This window comes from Cetorhinus maximus, chromosome 19, assembly GCF_964194155.1.
Source record: "Cetorhinus maximus chromosome 19, sCetMax3.hap1.1, whole genome shotgun sequence".
In the NCBI taxonomy this organism is placed as follows: domain Eukaryota; kingdom Metazoa; phylum Chordata; class Chondrichthyes; order Lamniformes; family Cetorhinidae; genus Cetorhinus; species Cetorhinus maximus.
Genome location: NC_135897.1, coordinates 70,713,737 through 70,737,728, shown reverse-complemented (window position 1 = coordinate 70,737,728; position 23,992 = coordinate 70,713,737). Strand labels below are relative to the sequence as shown.

Below are 23,992 nucleotides of genomic sequence, written 5' to 3'. Positions count from 1 at the left end.
CCCACCAAGATGCGTGTCTCTGCAATGGTGGAGGGTGTGGGTGAGCGCTGTGATGGGACTTCAGGGAGGGTGCCTCCAGATTCCTCTTCAGGGGTTTCTTCTGGGCTTGATTGGAGGCCCTGGGTCATGGCCTCCATCGGCTGTTTGGCAAATGCACCTGCGAAAGCAGGGGGAGATAATGAGTGCATGGCAGTGGCCTGTGAAACAGGACACATCACTCACAGCATGGTTGCCTGATGGATGTTGCACTGCTGGACCCTCACTTGGTGGAGCACCGCTGACCTCACCATCAGCATAGGACTGGTCCAGGTTCTTGCTGGCCAGCTGGATGGCTCTGTTTTCAAAGTCCGTGAGGGCCTTGATTTCGGGCATTCCGTCATCAGTCTGCGACCTCTCCCTCTTGTTGTGTGCTAGCTTGTCCTACGTAAATAGAGATGGAGAAAGTGTAAGCAGGACACCTGCCAGGTCAGATGATAAGTATGCCTGTCCTGTGTGGGTGGTGAGTGGTCCCATGGATGGGATGAGGACAATAATAGTGAGTGAGAGAGAGTGAATGATGATATCCCTTGAACTGGCAGTGAGTGAGGGCCCTATGGATGTGTGATGGGTTTGTGAGTGTGTGAGTTGAGAGTGATGGAAGGAGTGACTTACCCCGGCGGAACGAAGGAGGTCATTCATCCTCTTGGGGCACTAGGTGGTTGTCCTCTTTTGAAGGGCGTTGGCGCTGACTACCACTGCCACTGCCTCCCAAGCCAGGTTAGTGCTGTTGCTGCCCATCCTGCGGCCAGAGCAGGGGTAGAGGACATCTGGTGGGTCTCCACGGCATCCAAAAGGTGCTTGAGGGATGCGTCGCTGAAGTCTTCTTCAGTTTCAGGGCCATGTCTTCTGTGCAGCCGTGGTGGTCTGGAAGCACTGAGATGTGTGCTTGTGGCTGGACTTTAAATATGGCGCCCAGCGTGATACAGCGGCAGGGTGATGGTGGGCAGACGAATAAAAGCCCACCCACCATGGAAAAAGCTTTTTTTCCGGAAGTGTATGAAAAATGTGGCAGGTTTGGGACAATACAGTGTGAAAACCCGCCATTGTGGCCAGCAGGTAAAATGTCGTTTTACCTACCCGCTATCACACTTAGTGCAAACCTGGCATGATTCCGCCCATTAACTCTCTCTCCACCGGCATTGCCATACCTGATGAGCATTTTCAGAGTTATTTTAATGTTGATGTTACAGATGTATTTCAGGAATTGAGGCTGGTAAGTCTGGGCATGGTCTCTGTGTTAGAAATACAGTCCAGCTAGCTGGGACTGGCTCCTTCACAAGGCGTGCTTAAGAGGGCTGCAACAAGTTATGCCTTTAGGTGATGCAAGCTTGAATATCTCAGTGACTCAGGTGATCAGTACCCAAGTAAAGTGCATGATAGAAAGTTTATTCTGATTTTGCTTAGATTTTTAGGAGAGAATTTTCCCTCCATCGGGGGGGTTGTTCGGGGGTAGGCGCGGGCCTGGGCGCCGATCGGGTTCGCGCTGCCATTTTACATGGGCGGGCCAATTAAGGCCTGCCCAGCGTGACGGGTGCCCGGAAGCCTCAGGGGGATAAGTTTTAAGTTTGAAAAATTTTGATAAAGAAAAAGAAATTTAAGACATGTCCCCTCATGTGATAGTGTCACATGAGCTGGGACATGTCAATGAGCTTTAATGAAAAAATGTATTTAATTTTATAAACCCTTCATGAAACCTCATCCTGCCCGTGGATGAGGTTTCATGAAAAATGCGACGGCTGCCTGGGCTCTTCGCCTGCCCCCCGCCGACCTTAAGGTTGGACGGGCAGCTTTCTCAATAGTCTTAATTAGTTAACTAATGGCCTTAACAGGCCTTTGACAGTTTGGCAGGCGTGCAGCCAACTCGGCTGCGTGCCCGCCGAACTGAGAAACTAAATGACGCGCGGTGACGGCGGGACACTTGCCCGACGTCATTTTACACCTTGGCGAGCGGGCCCCGCCCCCGCTCACCGAGCCAAAAATTCTCCCCTTAGGGTAAGATGCTAAATGGAAGATAAAAATAGTAAAGAGAAATGGGAAAGAAACATAAAAATCTGACTGAAGCAACAAGAAGCACTATTTGATCAGCCGATTGCTAGACATTTACTCAACTAGAAAAGATTCTAAGAATCAACTAAAGAAAGATTATACACACAGACTTACCGCCATCAATCGTCTGCAAAGTAAATAGTCTGCTGGCAACATAGCCATAGCATGGATTTATTAAGCTCAAGTTGCATTTGACAAATTTAATGTTGTATTTTGAAATCACCAATTAGATAGATACATTGTAATTTCAGTGTACCTGGAATTTCAAAAGGTATCTAAGGCTTCTAAGAAAAACTTTGGCGTATGGCATAAGGGGATGGAAAGTTTGAAATGGACAGAAAATAAAGAAGATAAATACAAATGTTGCTTGGATCATGTAAGGCTGGAATTATTGGGCCCAATTTTCCTGGAAAATTAATAGCTTGTTATTGACACTTGCCGTTATTACGTACAAAACAGCCAGAAGGTCCAGAGGAAGAAGAGATACGGCGTGACTTGTGAATCTCCAAAACTTTCTGTTCGTTTTACACTGCTCCACCATATGCTTTGTACAAATGGCAACTTGCCTGAGCCTCCCTGTTATTTTTAAGAACCTATTAGATTTTTACAATAATTGCCAATTAAATTCACCACAGGAAGTTAGGTCTCGTAATTAGCAATGTATTTTTTAAGGTGATAATTATTAATGCAATGTCAATCAATCTCTCCTGCCCAGAAGGGGAGCAACTTAAATGGTTTAGAATCAATCCTACATAGAGTGTTTTGCTCTTAGAGTATTTAAGGCTTCAAACTTTTATTTTTTTTTAGACCTTCTCTGTCTGTCTCTTTATTTCTCTTTCCCTTAATCCAACCTTTCTTTCCTTGTCTTTATTTGACCTGGTTTGACCTGAAATTAATCTCCTTCTCCGCCTTTCCTCTGTTTCTTTGTCAATCCTTAAATCGCATTAAAGAGATAGACCATTGGTCCACTCATTCACTAAATTTCCAAATGCACCTTGCTGGACCATTATCACCTTGCACTTCCAGCAAGTTATGGGGCAAATTATTTTCGAGCTGACAGGTACAGGATAAAGCTGCATGCCACAAGATGTGCCACTACAGCATGATTTGACCCAATGTACCTTAGAAGGTCAGTGCTAGGGTCATCTTTGAGAACAAACCGTTGAGGTGTTAGGTACAAACTTGCTGTCAACAGAAAAAGAGGTTGTTTGGCAAATGGCAAAGAGGACAGTAAAGACAAACGTCAGAACAAAATGCTGGCAGATATAATTTATTGTTGCTAAGTGTAAGGTAATACATTTTGGGGAATTTTAGAACTCTGAAGAGGGAGGGGCATGTTAGTGGGGTGGTGAAAAAGGCATATGGGACATTTGCCTTTATCAATCGAGGCATAGATTACAAAAGTAGGGAGATCATGTTGGAGTTGTATAGAACCTTGGTGAGGCCACAGCTGGAATACTGTGTGCAGTTCTGGTCACCACATTATAGGAAGGATGTGATTGCACTGGAGGGGGTGCAGAGGAGATTCACCAGGATGTTGCCTGGGATGAAACATTTAAGTTATGAAGAGAGGTTAGATAGACTTGGGTTGTTTTCGTTGGAGCAGAGAAGACTGAGGGGCGACCTGATCGAGGTGTGCAAGATTATGAGGGGCATGGACAGGATGGATAGGGAGCAGCTGTTCCCCTTAGTTGAAGAGTCAGTCACAAGGAGGCATAAGTTCAAGGTGAGGGGCAGGGGGTTTAGGGGGGAATGTGAGGAAAAACTTTTTTACCCAGAGGGTGGTGTCGGTCTGGAATGCGCTGCCTGGGAGGGTGGTGGAGGCGGGTTGCCTCGCATCCTTTAAAAAGTACCTGGATGAGCACTTGGCATGTCATAACATTCAAGGCTATGGGCCAAGTGCTGGGAAATGGGATTAGGTAGGTAGGTCAGGTATTTCTCACGTATCGGTACAGATTCGAGGGGCTGAAGGGCCTCTTCTGCACTGTGATTCTGTGAAACGAACAAGGAATGGGAATATACAATCAACAGAAAGATGCTGTGGGGTGTTGATGAACAGAGAGACCTGGAGATTCAAATATTTAATTCTCGGAGACTCTATGTAACAGTTAAAGGAATAGAAGCAAGTTCAACAGCATTTTGGGTTTTATAAATAGGTGTATTGAGTACAAGAATAACAAAGATATATTTGTCCAAGGCATTGGTCACAATTAGAACATGTTGCAGTTTTGGATGCCCTGTTACGGTTTCGTATGTTCTGTATTAAAATTACACACATATTTGGTTGCAAATCTAGCCGACCTTCAACACTTGCAGAATACTGCAATCACACACGTACCACTTGAAAACGTTCAATGTTTTTAAGGCTCGATTTGACCTCTCCTTCGACGAATGAGAAGAGGGCTTTTGGGAGTCAATGCCCGACTCACACTTAGGTTATTTTATCAGGTGCATTCTGGATAACATTGGAGAGCCTCATCCCACAAAAGCGAGGGCTTCATTGGTAATTAAAAGTCAGGGGCTGATGATATTGTTCAGACTCAGACATGAATTTAGTCCAGGACTGTGTGACTCTCGCTGGGTATGTTGAGCCTCCTGTGGGCGCCCCCCATTTCTTCTATTGACTAAAATCACCTCCTAAAGCTCCGCTTTCTTTCCTCTGATGATGTAGCTTAGTAACAGAGATCCTTTAAATCATTTAGTCCCCAGCAGCGACGTCCAGCCACTTGAAAAACCTCTCACAGGCTTCACATTATTGGGAACAGAAGAACAGGAGTAAGCCAGGTTCTCATGCCTGTTACACTATTCAACAAGATCACGACTTTTTTTATTCATTCATGCAATGAGGGTGTTGTTGCCAAGGCCAGCATTTGTTCTCACCCCTAATTGCCCTTGAGAGGGTGATGGTGAGATGCCTTTTTGAATCAGTGCAGTCCACATGGTGTAGGTAGACTCACAGCGATATTAGAGAGGGAGTTCCAGGCTTTTGATCCAATGACAGTGAAGGGATGGAGAAATAATTCCAAGTCAGGATGGTGTGTAACTTGGAAGGGAACTTGCAGGTTGTGGTGTTCCCATTAAACTTCTGCCCCAGTTCTTCCAGGCGGTGAGAGTCATGGGTTTGGAAGATGCTATTGAAGGTGCCTTGGCGAGTTGCTGCAGCGCATCTTTTAGATGCTACACACTGCTGCCACTGTGCGCCAGTGGTTGAGGGGGGTGAAGGTCTAAGGTGGCGGATGGGGTCCCAATCAAGTGGGGTATTTTGTCCTGGATGGTGTCAAACTTCTTTAGTGTTGTTGGAGCTGCACTCATCCCAGCCTCTGACATGCTCTTGTAGCTACAGTATTTCTATGGTTAATCCAGTTAAATTTCTGGTCAATGGTAACCTCCAGGAAGTTGATGGTGGAGGATTCAGAGATAGTGATGTTGTTGAATGTTATGGGGAGATAGTTAGATTCTCTCTTGATGGAGATGGTCATGGGCTGGCACTTGTGTGACCCTAATGCTATTAGCCCAAGCCTGAATGTTGTCCTGGCCTTGCTGCATATGGACCCAGACTGTTTCGGAGCCTGAAGAGCCATGGATGATACTGAACACTGTGCACTCATCAGCCTACTAAATACATTGCCTCTTAATAAAACATTTTAACAAAAGAAAAGCCTAATCAATATCCATTGAAATAAATCAAGGTATTGTGCCCTTTTTCTGGAGGTTATTACACATGAAGAATATGCAATGCATGAGGAATTTTCACACCACTGAATCTAGTAGCAGTGCAAATAATGTTTGAAAATCTCCTGCAAGTAGAAACAATTGTCAGGGGACTAAGACCTCACACTGGATATTTTTATTTTATAAATATTTGTCTGTATCCTCATGGCTAATTTCTAAAATTTTTAAAACTGGACAAAGACATTTTAAAATGGCTGAAAGTATGTCTGTCTGTGACCCTGAACAAAAGGAGTTATAATGGCAGTATCGCAGAAACTTGCACCTTGTTATCTCTGAAGAGACCCTAACAGCCTCCTGTGGGCTGCAGAGACCAAATACAAAGAGAACTATATAAAATTCATCTGCATTTCGTGAGCCAGGCCTGGCCAACTGTCCGTCTGCCAGGACAAAGAACCCTGCAAACTTGCTTTCAAGCCTTAATGACTGGAACATTTAACAATCTCAGGGACCTAGACAAAGGGATACACACCCTTTCTCAAATCCAGAGTGGAGAGGTGGGAGTCATGTGACATGACTCACTAGCTGGTGGAACCAGTTACACTGCTGTACTGAAAACTCAGTCTGCCAGTTTACAATCTACAAGCAGCGGCACAGAAAAGGGGCTCTGCCCAAATTGAATGCCTAGCCCCCATCTACAACATTGCCTACAGGATGGATTCATATCTGCATGCCTATTTTCTCATGTGAAGTGAACTCTACTAGAAAGTGAATTACACAGCATCGATTTTCAACCTGCAGACCTCCATGAAGGGATACCTTATTAGACTTTGATTCTGGACTCTAGACTCACGTGAAACAATACCTCTTTTCTTTGTGCCTTTTTACCTGTGAATTTTTCTTATCTCTATCCCTCTTTTAATGGATGCGTATGCAGGTGGCTATGTGGCGACTCCCCTCCCGCTCTTTGAGTGTGTGCAAATAAACTAACCCTCTGAGTTCATTATATCACGAGTTTGCTGTGGGGTTATGAACATAAATTGGATCACACCAAAACTGAGAGTTGGGAAATACGCCACTTACAAAGGGGGAAAGCAAACCAAAACACCTTTCTGTTTATAGACGGTGAGAGGAGAAATCAGGGCTGTTTAAATTAACCCCCCATCCTGTCTGTAACACAGCACATACTTATAAGAGAGCATTTTGTTCAAGGATATGTTCCGAATATAAGAGATTTGAACACAATTATGAGCTCTCTAGCTTTACAGTTTAAAGATATCATTTGAACCATCGATTAGGTCACAATGCTTTAAATCACTCCCAGGCATCCACATATAATATGCATTGGGAAATGGGAGTAAGTTACAGGCTGTAATTTGAAGCAGGGCTTTCAGTTGCTTACATATAAACCATCTAACGTCTGCCCATTTGACCAGGTTCCTTGTGACTCACTATGACTTATCCATCTGTATTTGTGTAATCCACCTGAATCCTATCAGTTAGATCTCCATCAAAGCCATTAATAATTCCTATTATTTTGTATAGAAACAAGACATTCAACTATGTAGATTCTATGTTCGAAGCAAATACAAGACTGAACATTTCCACAAAACCATATTAAATAAACAAAGTTAAATTGCAAAGTTGCAATAAAATGGGATGGGGTTATTTGGATGATGCTATATACAAAGGAAGTCTCCAGCTGCACTCACCTGAGCACACCTCCTATGACCCTCGCACCAAGTTAGAATCTCCTCATTCTGCAAAACAAAATTAATTGATTCATTTGCTGACAATCTCTTGTTTGATAAGTAGTGCCATTCAGACAAATAGAATTGCAATAATTTAAGAACATGCAGGGATTTCATTTGGTTGTGCTGGATATGTTTCCTTCTTGGTCTTTCTAATTGTTTGTCATTTTTGGTGTGTTGTTGTAATTTTGAAAGGCCAAGAACGATACAGTTTCTTGCCAAAGGCCATTTCAAAAATAATCATAATTATCTTGTCGACTGAACCAAGGTAAGATATCAGGGAAAAATAAACAGAAGTAAGTTACACCAAAAATCATTCATGTGCGAGCTTCCATGATCTTTTACGCTGGTTCAAGGTCAGTTCATCCAAATCAGACTGCAGCAATAAAACTAGCCATGCCCCCAGATTGACACTGCAAAATTCCAACAATTACACTGATTTGGGAAGGCTCTTCAAATTGCACTACATGATCAAGCATAAGTAGGCAATGCTTTCAAAGAGTTTTCATATCAAAAAACATTTAATTTACTGAGAAACTGAATAGTATACACCATTGAAAAATGAGCCTGCATAGTTCTTTTTACAAGTCCTTTTTAGCGATTTTAAATCAGGTCACTCACAAATGGAGGACTTCACGTTTATTAAAAATGCTTATTTTTGTGATACTCATTTTTAGTTGTATTAATAAAAGTGGACCAGGTTACCACCCTCAAATACATCAGAGCACTTTTTAATAGAAAGAAAAATAGAAATAATTATACTCTATTATGTTGAACGACTATGTAGATTCATAGAAGATTTTGCGTTTGTAATTATGCAAGTGATTTTTTTTTTAAATTGGAAACTTGAAATGTAACCTAATCAACACAATGTCAAGTGTATTTTTTGGCTTACAATTTCCCGATTGCACCCAAAGCAGAAACTCTAGCCCTATGTATTTATAAGAGTCGAGAAAAGAGTAGAGAACCCTGCATATGTATAACAAACCTGTCAGACTTCAGTGACTTTCATTCAAAATTGGTTTAACATCTACAGATCACTGCATGCAGAATCAATTTCACTTTACAAAAGCAGATGAATCTAATAATGAGGTCACCACATTCACAGCTGGCTGTTTAGATTACTTCAGAAGGAGTTTATAAACCTGTAACACATTTGGTAACTTGAGATTTGACATATGATGACATCATAACTGAAAACATAGTATGCAGCAAAAACTTCAAACAAGTGTTCGAAAAATGTCAATCTGTACTTATCACCAAAACTGTTTTGCAAATACACTGTCACATTCAACTAATACTATAATTCTGTTTCTATTCCAGTAACAAAATTTGGTGATTTGACTTATATTTCAATATAGCAACACAATGCAGAGACTTAAAACAACACAGCTGTTATGACAACTACATTTTGGGCTGAAGAGTGTGGTTTGAAATGAGGCTATTACAAGTAGAAGATTTCAGTTTACAGAGCATTGGATAAAAGCCCACAGACCTGAGGGAAGAATTTATTTTACTCAACAGGTGGGTAGTGTTTGTGACAGGGTTTCTCAGTCAGGGCACTGACATCAATTTCTCTCTTGCAACTAATTCTTTTGCTCCGTGAATTAGAGCTAGCCCACCAATAATTTGCTTATATTGCAGGTTTTGGTTTTGAGTGCTGTAAATACTGGTACCATTTGTAATTTGGACATGGCTTTAAAGCTTAATGGACTGCTGTTTTGACTTTACAAAAATATAAAGTTTTAGGTATCATGAGCTGGTATTTGAAGCAATGGTCCCACATAACATTACATTGATGTCAAGGAGATAAAAGGGCCAATTTTCCACAACAAAATGGCCTGATTTCAGGCAGTAACAGAGTGGTCAAGGGTGGGAGGTGGACCAGGAATGCTGCTCGATTGCCTCCTCAGTACCTGCCAACACCACCAGAATTTTCTGCTGAAAATGTTCGTGGATACTGAATACAACAGTGTAGACTTGACAGGAGATCACATTCTAACAGAATTCTCATCACTACTGCCTTAGCAATGTTGGGCATCAGGATTTAGTGCAATCCTGATATCCGGTATTGCTATTATAGGTGTGGGGAAGGGGAGCTAAAATTTAAAGGGCCACTTTGTTTAGTGGTGGGAAAATAAAAATAAATTTTAGTTTTTTTAAACCGGCCAGCATGATAACTATTTCTGGTCAGCTCACCCTTTTCACCACCCACAGCCCCACCGTCTGAGGTAGGCAAACTAGTGACAGTCCAAATACTGCTAGAAGGCCCAGGTGTAAATGAATTTGACTGGACAGCTGGACACAAAGCCTGCCCTGCCACTGATTTCCACCAGATTGGAAAATCCAACCTCCTGTTTCATTAAACATTCAACCACCCCGCTGTTGGGAACTCCACACAAAAATAGCTTCTGCAGAAATACAGCTACATAAACCTAAAAGAAATTAGCCGTCAACAGTTTTGAGCTCACCATTTCCTGAAAATTTTAATTTATACACACATTGTACATGGGAACTGATCAACACAGGTTGGGGAATCTTAACTCTCTCCACCTGGAAGAAACTAGGCAGAGTGGGAATTAAATTCCAAACTTACTACCTGTCTCACTTCTCTGCTCAAGGCTATTTTAAAAATTGTTTCCTGGGCTGTTCAGGTGCCTGGATGATTCAGACGTAGGTGCATTGAATACATGCAAATCAAGATCCTGTTACTTAGATGGATGCAAATGCAACTTTAACTGCCAATTGAATGGCCTGCCCACTGGGCAGGTACCGTTCAGTAAAAGTAAATGTAAACTTTTTTTTGTGGGCCCCAGAGTAGCACACCCACAAAGAAAGTTTAATCTGCTGCTGCTGTGGGTTTTTCACCCTGTCAAGCACCCAATACCCCACCCAAACTTACCTAACTGCTAGTCACTTCTAGGCTACTCCAATTGCACAGGTCACAAGCCAATAGCTGCCTCTGCAGGCTAATTTCAGATGGGTATAGGGTTGTCAACTATGATTAAATGTATTCCTGGAGGTTCATCACATGCCTTCCCCCCCACTCCAGCCAAGTGTCAGCCAACACATCCATCCTTGTGACGTACTGCCTTCCTATGCCAATTGGAAAGAAGAATACTCATTATCCAATTAGATGATGTTTGATTGTCAGCCAAACAGCCTTTTTCCCCCCCATTTTCAACATTTTTATATCTGGTAAGAGAAATGTTCAAAGAAAATAAAAAAAAGACTATCCTTTTTAATGTCCCTATGATTTTTCTCCAGGATTGTACACAGCAGTCTCCTGGAGATTGATCTTCAATTCCTGGAAACTACAGGCCAATCCTGGAGGGTTGGCAACCCTAGATGGGCAGTTGGCCAGCGGGATTAATCAGGCTTGGCCACTAAAATGCACTAAAGAGTTAAACCCGAACCCCCCTTGTATGTTAGAATATTGATCTTTAGAACTTAGGTTAGGATCTCAATCAGATTGATAGGATAAGTCAGCTCTCTGAACTGACTGCAAGACTCTGACTGCACAATCTCATACCAATTCCTCATATACAGTGGGCCACTGCACAAAACTGTCTTTAGCACAGAACTAGATTTCCAGTCTCATTGAACAATGTTACAGGGAAGTGTGTTCTGGGCATCATAAATAGTTGCAGACAGGGAGTAATGCACATGGTATTAAGTTTGGGCAGAGCAGAGGAAAATATGTTTGCATCTGACTGTTGTAACTGGCTAAGAAGCATTTATTGCTAAAACTAGATACCCAAAGTGGAAAAACATTCTATTCTCATTTAACAAACACAAATAATATTGAACATATTTAAAAATTGTAGTAATATGATCAATGGGATATCTTATTTTTAAAAAAAATTAAGTCCTTCGCAGTTTAGTTTGTGACTTGGATGATAATATTTGGAAGTTTTTAAAAGCAGTATTCAACGAACTTTGATATATCTTTTAAGTAAGAGTTTTGAAGCTCGGTGAATTTTACCTTATGAAAATGGCAACAAACATTTGGGTGTCATATTTGCAGCAAGATGTTAAAAAAGAACACATGCACTTCAGAAAGTTCTTCACTAAAAATGAATTAGGTGTGGCAAATTGCTGTGCACATTTAAGAATGTGGTAAGAAAACACTAAGGCCTGGATTTTGCAGTCGTAATGGCAGCAAAACCGTCAGTGTTTGCCATCGTTACTCTGAAACTGACTGTATCCTCACATAAGCATTAAAAAGTGGAAATCCAGAAGTTGCTGTCAATGATTTCCTCCTCCTCCATATAGTACACTTTTGATGTCCTCAATGATAAAAATCTTAGAAAACGCTTGAACTAATGCTTACCTGTAAAAACCCTTGAAAAATTTATGCCTTGTTGAATGAGGTTGAGCTGGGTTTTTAATGGTTTACTAGGTTATATTTATCACTAAACAACATCTCTGGCCCCAATAAGCTAATTTTACATTTGCGGAATGCCACGATAAAACATGCGACAAATTTTTAAAATAATAAGTTTTTGGGAGAAAGGTTTTTATGAGATTTCAGCTTCTATCTTGATCCTATGTGCATGTCCCAATCTTTATTTCACTCTGGAAAATGGTTAAAAAGTGAAGGATAATCAGTGTTTGTTACTTCCTGGTTTGCTGTCTGTAAGGATTTTGCAATGTAATCAGTTGTGTAGCCTGCTTGATGACAACACTGGTGCTGGATGCTGTAGATCCCCTTGACCTGGTGCCTGAATGAAACAAATGCTGGGAAATGGGAAATCCATGCCATTGGGATCACTAGATCTTTGTGGGCAGTTTTGAGGTCAGTGGTGAGCTCCAACGCTTCACCATTGACTACAAAATGCAGGCCAATATTGAAGTAAACACACATTGGTGTCAGGCCATCCTACTTTTTTCCCCTGATGTTTGCCCTGGTTTCAAGGAATACATAAATGTTTATTTAATAAGAATTTTGTTATACAACCAGTTAATTGTCCTAAACAGGATATTAAGCTCTCTTCTTCAGAGAGAATGCTGAAGTGCTAAAAATAGGAACAAAATAAAAAGAGCCTAGAATGAATGATGGCAGGAAGAGGAAAAGTTAACTTCCTGGTGATAATGGGATATGAAGGAGGAACAGTGGCCCACTCTTCAAAAACAGTAAACCTATGTCCATTAGACTTATTCAAATGATTTGAAATGTTGGATTGTATAATGAAATGCCATGTATTCGTAATGATGACATGATTTAATACTTCTCAGCTTCTAACTTACTACCTTGTTATTCTTTTGATGCAATTTTGCCGCATCCATTCTCAGCACGGCACATATATAAAGGAGAGAATTCCCTGACAGTGAGTTTTAGGCTGCTATTCACCCAGGGGATTCTACAGTTTAAGATGTCATCAGCATCATATAACTGGATAGCAACAATGTGACTTGCTGCCTTCTATTGTTGTCAACATCACAGGCTGGATCTTTATCTTGAGCAAGCTATGTTACACACAGCATAGATAACTTCAATTACATGCAATAATTACTGTGAGTCCCTTTCAGTTTGTTCCTGAAACCAGTACATTAAGGGTAGAATTTTTAGGTCGGCGTGTGGGTGTGTGCCCAACCCGCTCGTGCGTAAAATAACATGTGATGACGTTGGGCGAGCGTCCCAATGTCATCCCGTCCTCGCGCGATATTTTGGTTGGCGGGCGCGCACAAAAGTCGGAAGCGCGCCTGCCGACAATTAAGAGGGCAATTAAGCCCATTAAAGTTCCAATTGTCCCCAATTTTTCATGGTCCCGCCATGCGGACTTTGCATTTTAGATGAAGCCTCATCCAAGGTGGGGGGGATGAGGTTTTCGTAATTAAATAAAAAAATTAAAATGTGTGGACAGAATTTTCATCCTCTATAAGTTCGTGTGACTGATTCTGATGCCTGAGCACTTTTTCATGGTTTTAAAAATCTTCATTTCTTGGTTTTAAATTCTTCAACTCCCTGAGGCAGCTCTCTGCCTTCAGGGAGCTTTCATTCAGCGCTCCCCGGCCCCTGCGCATACGTCAGCGCCCACCTTCCTCCCGCCCCCCACCCTGGCAGCGCTGAGCTTTTCAGCGTGCGTTTCATGCTGAAATTGCAGTCGGGGGCCGACCACGGGCCGTGGTCCATTCCTCGGCCCACAGATCGCACCCCGCACGCCGACCTCAAAATCCTGCCCTAAGTGACCTTGCCTCTCAGCTATCATGTATGAATAACTTTAACCTAAGAAAGCTAACTGTGGAAGCAATAGTGGCATTGTTTTAACATTCTGTGGTGAAGCTTGAATTGCTCTTTATAGACTTTGCAATAGTGTACAGGGAGCTGAATATCAGATGGCAGGAGCCTGCTACTGGAGTCCTATGGGAATAGATCTTGGCACTTAGATAAGTAGCTTGGATTAGGGAAGAAAGCCTGGGGCAAAGATGACCTAAGGTTTTCCTTTGGGGCCCAGAGAAGCATGTCTGCCTCTCTTGCTTGTCGGGCGGGCAGAGTGGGAGCGGCAGCGGGCGGGCGCAGATCAGGTCCGCACCGCCATTTTACGCGGGTGGGCTAATTAAGGCCCACCCAGTGTGAATCGTGGCTCCAGAGGGCAGTGGGAGTGGGCAGGCAGCAACGGGACTGCAATGAGCGCTGGGTCCAATGGCGACCCGGGGGCTTGTTTTAAAAAGCTCCTGCAGCCTTTCAAAGGCCGTGAATCATGGCCAGTGGAAGGGCTCCCCAGAGCGCTGCTGGTGAACAGGCCAGGCAAGAGGGTAGGGCAGGGGGGCACTGTGCCCCTCATTTTTCTGATGATTGCCTTGCTGCCCTCCTCGAGGAGTTGGAAGCACGGCGGAAGGTCCTCGTACCCCAGGACAGGAGGAGGAGGCCCCCCCACATGTCCAAACGTGCCTGGGAGGAGGTGGTGGAGGTGGTGAGCTCCCGCGACGTGGTGCGGTGCACCTGGATCCAGTGTCGCAAGTGCTTCAATGACCTGTTGCGCTCTGGAAGGGCGAGTCCAATGTTGGCATTGGTCACTTAACCCAGCAGGTAGGCTTTCCCCCCTGCTGCCCCTCCCATGCCCCCCCAAGTCTGAGTGTAGTGACTGCTTTGAATCATTGACGGCATGTGTCCTTCGCTGGGTGGGCCAGCAGATTGCCCATGCCGAGGTCACCCTGAGAGGGTGGTGAAGAGATGGGTTCTGCCCCTGCAGCATGTGGTGCACTGAGACCCACATTACTGCTTTGGGGGCAACCTGGAGGAGCTGCACCTAGGCGCAGTGCTGGAACTCCAGGACATGTCAAAGTCAGGGTGATGACATGCTGGGAGGGGAGCTTCAAGGTGGCGTGGCACCTATTGATCTGCTGTCCTCTGCGCTCCATGTGCTTGCGCCTCCTTGCTACGGAGGGCTAGACCGTGTGGTGCCTAATGTGATGTAGGCAGCATTTGGCCAAGGGGGTGGGGGGAGGGGACAGGTCCAGCATCTTTGTGTGAGTGTTCAGCAGCAGTGGGGTGAGGAGGCACTGGAGCCCTGCAATGTCCCACTCTGGTTGGGGTGTGCCATTCGCGAAAAGAGTCCAGGCACAAGTAGCACTAATCAATGCTCTTCTCTCCTTTTCAGGAGAAGAATGCACATAATGCTGCCGAGCAGGTGAGGACTGGTGGCGGACCGGCACAGTTGATGATTATCAGCCGCTTCGAGCAGGAGGCCCTAGATCTGGAGGGGAGCCATGCACCCAGGTCCACCAGTGTCGGTGAGACTAGGGTGCAACAGGCAGGTATGTTTGCCCAGCAGTGAGGTCACCGTTGTTCTCCCATCAGCAATGGCAGTGCTGAATGTTCAGTGATTGAAGTTTGCAACATGGCTTGACCATTGCTTATGGAAGGATGAGCACATAAGGATCTGAGGGACAGGGATGCACATTGACATTGTCTCCACATTAACTGATCCAATGTCCTTGTTCTTCCTTTTAGCATCAGTGGAGCAGGGCCGGGAGGAGGAGCAGCAGAGACCCCCTCTCACACCTGAGGGCCATGAAGTCTCACCAGCGTCACACCATCTCTGCCAGGCAGGCACCAACGCAGATACTAGCACCTCGGTGGGAATTAGAACATCGGTTAGTGTCCCGGGGCACAGCAGTGAAGGCACTTCACAGTCACTGGAGGAGCTGGCAGAGACAGAGAGTGCCCATGGCGTCAGCAGTCGGTAGACTGCAGGGGACCAGGCACATACTCAGTCAGTGGCTGATGATGTGCCTCTGGAGTCATCCGCGATGAAGCAAACACAGGAAATGCGACCGGGTGTGCGGGAGAATCTGGTGGAGATACATGAGGCTATGCTTGACTTGGTGTCCGTGGTAGAGGAGTCGACGCAAACCATCGCCAATGCAATGAGCCTCATGGCCGAGCACCATGCGTCCTCCATGGAAAGAGTGGCGACTCTCGTGGAGAGGCTCCTCCAGGAGACCAATCAGGGCTTCTTGGGATGCGCTCGGACCAGCAAGACCTCACATCGGCATTGACCTTGGCTGGTCGGTGCCAGTGTGGGAGATGATCTGGGCACCAAGTTTCCCAGCTCGGTGCCCATCCACCCACGGTGAGCAGGGAAGTCCGAAGCGACCTCACGTCAGTGTGGCAGCTGCCTGTCATCTCTGTGGGCTCCTCTCAGGGCACTCCGGATGTGGGTGGCAGCTCCTCCGCGCCTCTGCTCCACAGGTCAGAGGACGACCGCCAAGATCATCGAGACCAACAGGACAGTAGAGTGAGCAGGCTGTCTCAGATGCCACCCCCAGTGAGGGGTCAGCACCAAGAAGTAGCACTCGAAAACGTAAACATAAGGCACCTTAGGCACACCACGGGTTTATCACTGGTAGTTTTGTGTTGGCCCGCAATGAGGTCTTTATGAGTTGGTGTGATTTTTAACACCTTTGTCATTTTGTTTTCTTAAGTTCCTTCGGTTGTAATATTAAATTCAGACATGTCACCATGGCTGAGGGTGCCTCTTTGCTTCTGTAGGTGGATGGTTTCCAATAATGTAATGAGTGCTTTGTGGGACATTCAGCTTTATTAACAAGGACCTTAGTTAATGTGCCTAACCAGGCAGATTTTTACTCAAGTATCGAGTATGGAGCTTGCAGCCCAGGCTTGTCCGAGTGGTTCATGTGTGGTGTGCTAGCTGAAGGTTCGTTGGATTAAAGCCTCCGGGGTGTCCCTGCCTCCCTGGAGCATACCCGGGTAAGTGTCTACCCCCTCAGCATTTCCCTGTGCATGCTCATCCTCGGACTCGTCGTGTGCAGCCGCAACCACTGCATCTACGTCTTCTTCGTCCACTGCATCCCCTCTTTCCAGCGCAAGATTGTGGAGAGCGCAGCATGCAACCACTATCAGGGACACATGATCTGGGGGGCACTGGACTGCGCCCCCTGAGCGGTCCAGGCATCAGAAGCGCATCTTGAGAAGACCGATGGTTCTCTCCACCACAGCCCTTGTGGAAGCGTGGCTCCTATTGTACCGCTGCTCAGCTTCTATTCTTGGATGGCGGAGAGGCGTCATGAGCCACCTTCTGAGGGGATAGCCCTTGTCACCCAGCAGCCATCCATCCAGCCGGGCTGGAGCACTGAAGAGCCCCAGCACCTGGGAGCGTCTGAGGATGTAGGTGTCGTGGGAGCTGCCTGGGTACCTTGCACAGACTTGTAGAATCAGCAGCCTGTGGTCACACACTATCTGCACGTTCATGGAGTGGAAGCCCTTCCTGTTGACGAAGGCACCGGGCTCACCTGCTGGCGCCTTGATGGCCACATGTGTGCAGCCTATTGCACCCTGGACGCAGGGGAAGCCAGCAATCGCCGCAAAGCCTCTGGCTCACTGTGTCTGGCTTGCCTGGTCCCAACGGAAGTGGATGAAAGTCAATGCACGCCTAAACAGAGCGTCTGTGACCTGTTTGACACGTGTGGACAGCTGATTGGGAGACACCACAAAGATCATCCACCGATCCCTGGAAGGAGCCAGAGGCATAGAAGTTGAGGGCAGCTGTGACCTTTAGAGCCACTGGCATGGGGTGCCCACCCACCCGGGGTGCCCACCCACCCAATTCACGGAGATCTCAGGTCCAATCATCTGACAGATATAGTTGACTATCTCCCTTGAGAGACGGACCCTCCTTCGACACTGCACCTCAGACATATTGAGGTAGCGGCTTCGCCGCCTGTATACCCTGGCAGCAGGATAGTGGCGTCTCCTGCGGCCCCTTCCACCTTGGACTTCCTACTGGCCCTGCGCCCCTTGTGCCTGCGCCTGTTCTTCCAAAGGTGGCTCCCCTGGAGGCTGAATGTGCACTCCTGGCCTCCTCCCCCTTCTAGCCCTCCCTTCCTCCTCAGAGGAGATGCCTCCAGTGGAGAGTTGAGCTCCCATTCCCAGGCCAAGGGAAGGCTTCCTGAAACCTGCAGGCCCAAAAAAAGATTCCACACTGCAGAGTACTGACCTGAAGGTTAAGAATCCAGAAAAAGCAGCTGGTATACGTTTTGAAGTATCGTAGATTACACAGGCAAGTATCAGTAACTTTGAAAAAACAATATTTGACAGAGCACACTTGCTCCCTCTTATCCCACCCGTGGATGAGGTTTATACAAATGCGTCCTACCCACCTGCCCATTGCGTCCATGCACTGACCCGAAGATTGCACGGGCGCCGAAAAATCAGTGTCGATTGGTGCCTCAAGGGCCTTACGTGGCCCGTTAATTAATGGTGGGTGCGTATCGGAGATCAATGCGTGCCCGCCCAACGAGATATCATGATGGCACACGGTGATGCCGGGATATTCGCCCGATGTCACCGCGTGTCATTTTACTTGCGGGTGTGTGGGGGTGGGCCCCGCACGCCAATGGGAAAATTCTGGCCATAGAAATCTAAAAAGTAAAATGATATCAAGAAATAGCTGAAGGCACTGGATACAGCAAGGGTAATGGGCTCTGACATCATCCCGGCTGTACTACTGAAGACTGCTCCTCCAAAACTAGCTGCGTCCTTAGCCAAGCTGTTTCAGTACAGCTAAAAAATTGGCTTCTATTTGACAATGTGGAAAATTGCCCAGCTATGTCCTGTCCTCAAAAGGCAGGAAAATCAATCTGACCAATTATTGTCCCAACAAGCCTACTCTCAATCATCAGCAAATTGATGGAAGGTGTTGTCGATAGTGCTATCAAGCTGCACTTACTTATTCATTATCTCCTCATGGATGTTCAATTTGGGTTCCACCAGGATCTCTCAGCTCCTGACCTCATAACAGCCTTGGTCCAAACATGGACAAAAGAGCTAACTTCCAGAGGTAAGGTAACAGTGAATGCCCTTCACTTTATAGCAGCATTTGATAGAATGTGGCATCAAGGAGTCCTTGTAAAATTGAAGTCAATACGAATTGGGGGAAATCTCTACACTGGTTGGCACAAAGGGAGATAGCCGTGAAGTTCAATCATCTCAGTCTCAGGACATCACTGCAGGAGTTTCTCAGGGCAATGCCCTAGGCACAAACATTTTCAGCTGCTTCATCAATCAACTTTCCTCCATTATAAAGTTAGTAGTGGCGATTGCATAGTGTTCAGTTCCATTCACAACTCCGCAGGTAATGAAGCAACCCAATTCTGCATGCAGCAAGACCTGGACAATCTTCAGGCTTGGGTGAAGTGGCAAATAACATTAATGCCACACTAGTGCCAGGAATTACCTTCCCCAACAAAAGAAATTCTAAACATCTCCCCATGATATTCAATTACATTGCCATTGCTGAATCCCCTACTATTAGCATCCTGTGGGGGGGAGTGGGGTGCTCACCATTAACAAGCAACTAAGCTGGTTCAGCCGCATAAATACCATGGTGACAAAAGTAGCTCAGAAACAGGGAATTCAGCAGTGAGTAACTCACCTCCTGACTCCCCAAAGCACAAGTCAGGAGTGTGATGGAATACCCTCTACTTGCCTGGATAAATGCAGCTCCAATAACACTCAAGAAGCTCTACACCCTCCAAGACAAAGCAGACAATTGATTGGCATGCCATCCACCATGTTAAATATTCACTCCCTTCACCACCGGTGCACCGTGGTTGTACTGTGTGTACTAGTGTTCTGCAGCAAATCGTCCAACTTCGACATCTCCTTCCAAACACACGACCTTTACCATCTAGATAAACAAGGGTTAGACCTGTAAGTGTATTCCCTCCAGGTCACATATCATCCTGACTTGGAAATATATTGCTGTTACTTCACTGTCACTGGGTCAAAATCCTGGAATTCCCTTTCCAACAGCAAATAGGCTGTTCAAGATTGCAACTCACTACCACCTTCTCAAGGGTAATTAGGGATGGGCAATGCATGTTGATCTTACCAGCACCGTTCGCATCTCATGAACGAATAAAAAAATTGGTCAGCTGAACAAAAGATGCTAGAAAGACAGATAGTGCTTTGTGCTGGACAGTCTTATACCACTGGCCACTGTTCCAGTTCTGTGAACATGAACCTAGGCATAGAGAAAAGATCAGTGGCAAGTGTACACAAACTGCACATTCCTGAAAATGAATCTGACTGAAGAGAAAACACTTTGATCTTTTCAGGGCAAATGGTGCTGGGGGAGGAAACAGTCCAGTTGTGCTTAGATCAAGGGAACAAGAGAGCAATTGTGGGTCAATGAGACTTAAGAAGAATCTATAAACAGAATACTCTGCTATATTGCAGTAAAGAGATACATTTGTTACCCAGTTGGATTCAATCCCTATTATAACATATAACTCCTACTTTTGTAACCCAAGTAAAATGATTTTTTTCCTGCTGTGTGTAAAATATGTTTACATGGTCAATATTCATTACACACAAGTAACCACGGAAACAAAAAATGTACTTGCTGTCGGAAATGTTTCAGGAAATATACCTCAAATGCATTTATTTTAACACTGTTTAGGCAAATCACATATGCAGAGCACGTCTCACTATATCAAATGCAAAATTTGTTTGAGACCTTTCTAAGCTAGTACTCATGAAAGCTTCATAATTGGTTTCACCGTTTGCCAATACGTCCTGGAATTCGAAGAGACTCCCAAACATATGATGCTGTTATGGTTCACTTCCTGTCATGTAAAGGCTGAACGGTACTCCCTGTATGGTGTTATTTATGTTTAGTTTGGATGCTAGATGTTAAAAGGTTACACAGAGTTTTCTCACTTCAGCAGATGTGCCAACTACTGCCCTGGATTCCAATAGAGGACAAAGTAATAGTAATGATGAACTGAGAGGTAGATATATAAGTGTGGTGATTTTCAGCTTAAATACAACAATTCCTATAGGGTCTGAATGGTTGAAGTATCTACATGTACTACAAAACAATGGAGCAGAAATGCAAACTGGTTACAAATAACGAAGAAATCATAAAAAGGAAAATTGTAAGTGTTGGAAATTTGAAATAATTACTGGGAATACACAGTAGAATAGGCAGCAACTGTAACGAGACAGGTAATGATGTTTTGGGATTGCACTCTTAATCAGAATGGTTGAGTCCTGACAAGCATATGGCCCTGAAATGTCATAACCTGTTTAGATGCTAACTGTCCTCTGTGTATTTCCAGCATATTCTGAATTTATTACATGTAATTAGGACGAGGATTTTTTTAAACCAGTTGCTGAGGTTCTGTTCAATTTAACTAATTTTAATCCTGAGAGATGCATTTTCTGTATTGCACAAAAAGCATTAAAATGTCTGAGAGTCAGATATTATTTATAAACGCATAGTCACTAACCCAGTTATACATCATTAAATAAATACTTACCATATTTTGTGTACTTCATTTTAATTTCAGTGATAGCATCTGCAATACAGTGGGCAGAATTTTGCCCTTGGTGGGCGTGCGGTCCCCACCGGCTCGGTGGCGGGCGGTCAGCCGACCCCCGCCACCGAAACGGGGCCCACCGCCATTTTGAGTGGGCGGGCCAATTAAGGCCCACCCAGCGGCCTTCCCGACAGGAAGCGCTATGCACTATGCGCTTCCTTTTCCGGGGATGAGGGATTCCCCAGCTGTCAAAGTGCGTTCTTTCTCGCATGTGCGCGAAAGAGCGCATTGCTCCCCGAGACAAAGTGCTGTCTCAGGGAGATTAATGACAGTGCACAGAAGTTTAAAAATAGAAAAAGAAAAATATTATTAACATGTCCCCCTCATGTGACAATGTCACACGAGATGGGACATGTTAATAAAAACGACATAAAGTTTATTAAACTTTTTAAAAACGGACATGAAACCTCATCCCGCCAGTGGATGAAGTTTCATATATTATCAGGAGCCCGCTGGGGATCCTGGCCTGCCCGCCAGCCTTAAGGTTGGACGGGCAGGGCCTTTAATGATCTTAATTAGCCTGTCAATGGTCTCAATTGGCCATTGAAAGGTCGATGGGCGGACAGCTGATTTCGCTGTCCGCCCGCCTTCCTAAAAATTTAAAGGGGCTGGGATGATGTCAGGGGTTCCTCCCGACATCATTCCGCGTCATTTTCCTGTTGGCGAGCAGGCCCCACCCCCAAATCGCCAACGGGAAAATTCTGGCCAGTGTTCTAGCAAGAGGAAAATAACTCAGCTACATGCACAGCTGTCTTAAACCATACGTTTCAGATTACCTTTGAAAAACATGTAAGATTTGCCTTACATCTAAAATATATTTTAAACTTCATTTAATCATAGTTTTACCTACTTTATCCTTCTTCTCTCTCCTATTTTCAAAATTACACCCTTGTTATGCTTAACAATGTCACTGTTCCCCATCATGTTCTATTTCGCTCACCACTTCTCCTGCATCTCCATTACACATACTAGTTCCCAGGTGAGAAGAACTGGCAATCTGCTTCCAGGCCACTGCCATATTAGCATTTAGCAAGACACCAGCAGGTGTACAAGATTTTTCTTTCACTCTTTTAGTGAAGTAGCTTGGCCCCTTTGAACAGTGTCACCACAGTTTCCTCATCTCTGCTCCCCTAATCCCTCCAGTTACACAAAGATGCTGTAGAGTTTAGGAAACCATTACATGCAGAAGTATATCATACCACTCTATCACAAGTCACTTTTACCTGTAGCTTACCTATACAATGCATTACAAATATTTACAGAATTCTCCAAAGAAATTAAGATTTAAAATGCGATTTTATATCCTGCTTAAAAGTTCCTCACGTAATCTTCAGTTAAAAACCAGTGGTTTAATAGTTTTGTTATTTTAAAACATTCAGCATGTAGTGGCTGGAAGAATTATTGTTGCTTTCAAGTTGAATGATAAAGGCAGACTCCGTGCCTCAAAAATTGTTTTTTTAAATTTAAAGTTACATCACTAATTTAGGAAGATTAGTCTAATTACAGATCCTAACTACAATTGGAAAGGGAAAACCTAACAGGGTTTTATGCATCACTAACTGCTTTAATCACAGGAAATACTCCAAAGGATTAAAGAATCCCCTCTGTCACTGCACTGAGACCAGCTTGAATTGATAAAACACCAAAAGGAGCAATACTATAGAACTGACAAAGTTTTGAGAACAGGAGAACACTGTTTTTTAACACAATGGAATCATAAATATCCAAAGAAAACATGCTTGTGAGTGTACACTAACTTCACTTCAGCCTATGCTGTAAAGTAATACGATGTGCATTCACAATTGAAAAGATCTAATTTCTCCATGGGCCATGTCCTCCTCCACTAATTTTGAAGTTATCTTATCAGGAATCAAGTGCAATCACTGAAGGGGCTCGGACTCCATCAATTACAAGGGTGAGATCTGGAACACTTTGCCACAGGGCTTAAAAACCTTGCCCAACCCAGGTTAACCCTGTCTGTACAAGGGTGGCAGAGGATATTTATGATTCAACAAACAGCACTTGACCAGCTAAAAATTTTCCAATTAAATTTCACTCAACACTGCAGTACTTCCATTTGTAATAGATGAAATTTTATAAGCCATTTAGCAACTCAAAAATAATGAGCATTATTCGAGAGCAATATTTAGAGAAATAGATAGGAGAAGATGCCAAGGCATGAGGGGATAGATTAGAAAGTGTGGCCAAAAGCTTGCAAAAAGAGATATAAATATGTTTTTATAGGTGAAATTGGAAATCCAAAGGGGTTTAGAAGAAAATTTGAGAGAGTAGGGCCAAGGTATTAAAAGCTCTAACACAAATAGTGGGGTAATTGGAAAGGGGAAAATGTGCAAATTAGTCAGAATCAGAGGACTAAAGGGTGCTGGAAGGCTTATAAAGCTAGAAGAGATTGCAAAAATAGGGTTGTAAGACACTTTTAACTTGATAGGAATCTAATAAAAATGTATCAGGACTTTAAACTACTAGATATTACAGCATGTTGGAATTTGAGGTTATTTACCGTTAACAATTCTCAGTCTGTAGACCCATAACAATATGGGATGTTAAGTTTTACTACCCTTAATGCAAAAAAAGGATAAAACTGTTGGATTGGTTTAATTTATATATGATACATT

At 44.3% G+C, this 23,992-nt stretch overlaps 1 protein-coding gene across 4 annotated transcripts in view; it reads right to left on the bottom strand.

The window, feature by feature from the left end:
• anos1b (anosmin 1b) overlaps positions 1-23,992 on the bottom strand; it is a 220,051-nt gene that overhangs the window by 120,251 nt on the left and 75,808 nt on the right. For all 4 annotated transcript variants that reach the window (XM_078564075.1, XM_078564074.1, XM_078564076.1 and 1 more), the window contains one exon: positions 7,467-7,514. In XM_078564075.1, coding sequence (XP_078420201.1) covers positions 7,467-7,514 — 48 coding nt within the window. The remainder of the gene's footprint in view (positions 1-7,466; positions 7,515-23,992) is intronic.